Below are 3,655 nucleotides of genomic sequence, written 5' to 3'. Positions count from 1 at the left end.
CAACATTTCCTTATCGATGGTTCACTTTCTAAAAAGGCCATTTAGTTCTCTTTGGAATGATGTAAAAACGAGCGTTCTTGCTGATTTTGCTTCCGAGAAACATGCAAAACGGGACGGAAAACATAAAATTTCGCAATAATCTTACGCCACCCTTGCAGAAAACGACGATATTTTTTTAATTTCCTTAACAACAGAAGACTGTATTTTTTCTACATAACCCCCCCTGAATTTAAAGCTGGACCCGCCCCTGATTTCGACCTCCATGGCAACTATAAACTGACACTGACACAAATTCTTGTCATTTTACAAATTCACTGCTTGTACAGTCGGCGTCACATAAAAATAGATGATTAAATAGTTGTGTAAATCTAATTTTCTACGTCGATCTACCTTTGTGTAAATGACAGAATACTGACAAAAAATTTTCCAGTTATCAAAATGATACATTCAAAATTATTTGAAAAAACTCGAATAAAACAGTAGCTGGAACTTGGAGACTTGGAAAACCGAATAGCGCGATTTATAAAAAGATTAATTAAAATTGTCAAATTAAAGCAAGTTTGTGCAAAATCGTAGATACAGGTGCTTGACGTATTTCGCGAAACCTGATTTACCAAAATCGCGAAAAATCGTCTTTAGGAGTCGTCTACTTTTATGTGTCGCCAACTGTACAAAAAGCTCGTTTTATGGCGTACACATCCGTATAGAAAAATTAACCGGTTAGACACTTACTCTACTAACAACGTATGAATGGCTGTAAATACCGGATGGTAATCTCGCAAATCGTCTTTTTGAAGTGGCGCGCTCTTATTCGGGTGTCAGCACACTCGATTCAACGTCCATTTGTTACGTTTCAATGAAAAACTCACCATATAGAAAAATAAAGCCAATTTAATTAGAGCCACAAAGTTCGAAAATTGTATAAGTACACGCATGCACTTATTATACATACAGGGTTATTCACGCTATACGGCACGGACGTTTGCGGATAGCCCGTTTGTTTTGTGCACATTTTAAAAATATTTTTGTAATGTACAGTGTGTCCCAAAAGCCCTAAAAGTATTTTAAATGGAATGTCCTGTATATTATTGCATTTTTGGATTCTCTGAGCAAAATAAGTGTTTGTTTTAATAAGATTTATGATGTCTAAATCTAAAGGCTTTTTAAATAATTCGAATTTTATCAAAATCTAATATTATTTTCATGTGTGAAATACTTTAGAATTATTTAAGTTATGTAAACGTAATTCGTAGTGTAGTGTAACAAGAAATCATATTTTATATCCCAATGATAATAAACTTACCGTGTTATACAGGGTGTCCACAAATTTAAACTAATCAAATAAGAACTTTAAGTGGCTATAAGTTGATTAATTTAAATACAACCCCATATTTTTTAGCTTACCAGGAAATGCAATTTTTAATTACCTATCGAATGGTATTAGGATGTGAATAGCTAAGTTTTTGCCTTTTTACAAAATACACCAAATAATGGTTCTTGAGCGTGAATAACAACGTGAGTATATTTTCAAAGAATCGGGCACTTAAACAAGTAGCAAATGCGGCTGAAGACTTTCGTTGACCATTGGTCGCAAAAGCAGTACTTCCTCAGCACGTCGTGATCAATGCAGCTGCTGTAGGCCCCATATCGGTTCAGTCGGCTAATTTGCCCTAAAAGCTCGAAGCCTCCGCCTTTCCTGGCTACCGTGGCCTCAAACATCGCATAAGGATAACTCCGCACTAATATCAAGTATCCTTTGAAGTCGGTTCCTTCCACAGAATCAGAGCGGCCAACAGTTTCAACAGCGTTCAGTTCGTACGTCGCACACTTGTGTGCTTCGCTAAACCCGCTGATCAACCGGTTGACTTCTTCGATCACAAAGTACCCCACTTTGACCGCCTCGGGGCTTTGGGGGGATAACCGGGAATAACCCTGGCAGGTGCACCAATGCTGAGGAATACCTGCATCTTCACAGGTTCGCTCTTTGTCGACCAACTCGAACAGTGATTTGCACTTGGGGCATCCTAGACTAGGCTTAACGCTAAAACTACTATTGGAGAGCTTTAAAAGATTCTGAAGAGTCATGTGAAAGTCATAGGGAGTGATCAGACGATGCTGTGCATTGAATTGGAAATTCGCCACCAACTCTGGATAGTCGCGCTTGAAAAGCTTGGGAAAATTGACGTAGAGAAAGGGCAGGCGTTCTTCCAACCAGCCGGAATACGTAAATCGAATATCCCCGAAGCGAAACCCGTGGTCGCTGAAAATAAAGAAAATCGAATCCTCGATCGCCTCCGTGATGGTGGGATGGTGCAGGAATTCCAGCACTTTTCCATCCATGGTGGAGGGAAAGTTCACGTTGTCGTGACTGAAGCTGTTCAGCCAATAAACGAGGAACAAGTTACGATCCTTGAATGTAGAGAGCATGTCGATGGCCGCATTGAACATGCGGGCCGCAGTGTTTTCCGGCCCCGTACACACGCCCATGGTGTGCTTGTAAATCATTGGCAGCAGGTATGCGGAGATAAAGTACGGCCGCAAATACACAGTGGTGGGCGGGCGCAAAAATCCTTTTTTGCAGAAGTTAAAGGTGTTGAGGTATGGCTCATCCTCTCCATAGGCGGTGAGGAATCCGTTGTCGCTGAAGTCTCTCCAAATAATATCACATTTATCGAAGGACGCGTTCCGTGTGCAGTCCGGCTCCAAAGTGTGCATACTCCGGCCAGTTAAGGTGGCCATGAGGTTGGGAAACGTGTTGTCCTCAATTTTGTTGAATCCCTTCAAACCGATAAAATTCCTTTCTAAATGGGCGAAAACTCGAGGCATTGAACGTTGCAGGTTCAGCCTGGAAATGCTGTCAAAACCCAACAGCACGACTTTCCATTTTTTCTCGGTGGTTTGCGGAAAATCTCTTGCCAAGTCTTTGGCAATTATCACAGCATGGACATTTTGGTAAACCACTCCAAAAATTGTGCGGCAAGTCACTCGAATGCTTGGAACCGTGAGCGTCGCTTCCAGTTGGAAGTCTTCGCATTCGCTGTGCCTGAAATGCTCAAATTAACTACCTGATTGGTGCGCATGAGAAACTGTCTTACGTCACACTGGAGTCCCCATCCCGCCTTAGCACGCGCGAGTAGCAACATTTTACCGGGAAACTGCTGTAAAAACCAATGGCGGATTGGTTCACTTTTATTTTCACTCCACCATCGGTAGTTCTTTCAGTGTACGTCAACAGTGGCTTATCGGAGCATGGTTCGTATGGTTCTCTCGTTACGAAAGCCAGCACGTCATTGTTGAAGGGTTCTAGATCTGGTATTTTACAGTGCGTGGTGTTTATGAGTAATTTTCTCTGTAATGCAAGTCCGCCTGAAAAAAAAAACAGATTTTATACTTAAATTACTTTCGTTTTTCAAGATTGCTGTTGTTTCATTCATTCCAGACACAAATTCAATACGAAAGGATGTCATGTGGAAACATGTCTTAAAATGCTTGTTTCGAACTGCAAGTGTTGTTTTTTTGAAGTGATAACTTTTTATGGGAGCGTGAACAGATTTTTATCGGTAACGGCGACTCCCACTCCGGCATCTTCGCGCCTGAGGCTTGGGACGCACAAATAAACTTTGAATTCGATTTTTAATTAAATTTTTCTCTTAGT

The 3,655-nt window shown here is 41.0% G+C and overlaps 1 protein-coding gene across 2 annotated transcripts in view; it reads right to left on the bottom strand.

Moving 5' to 3' along the window:
• Window positions 1–1,502: 1,502 nt before the first annotated feature.
• Window positions 1,503–3,655, bottom strand: part of LOC109537482 — a 6,866-nt gene continuing 4,713 nt past the window's right edge. For both annotated transcript variants that reach the window (XM_019904251.2, XM_019904250.2), the window contains exons 3-4: window positions 3,096–3,366; window positions 1,503–3,043 (exon numbers count right to left, since the gene is read on the bottom strand). In XM_019904251.2, coding sequence (XP_019759810.1) covers window positions 1,528–3,043; window positions 3,096–3,366 — 1,787 coding nt within the window. In that variant the 3' untranslated portion in view covers window positions 1,503–1,527. The remainder of the gene's footprint in view (window positions 3,044–3,095; window positions 3,367–3,655) is intronic.

This window comes from Dendroctonus ponderosae, unplaced genomic scaffold, assembly GCF_020466585.1.
Source record: "Dendroctonus ponderosae isolate FM_Combo_2020 unplaced genomic scaffold, Dpon_F_20191213v2 Dpon_F_20191213_3, whole genome shotgun sequence".
NCBI classification, from domain to species: domain Eukaryota; kingdom Metazoa; phylum Arthropoda; class Insecta; order Coleoptera; family Curculionidae; genus Dendroctonus; species Dendroctonus ponderosae.
The sequence above is the reverse complement of the archived record's forward strand: the minus strand, read 5'-3'. Positions and strand labels throughout refer to the sequence as shown.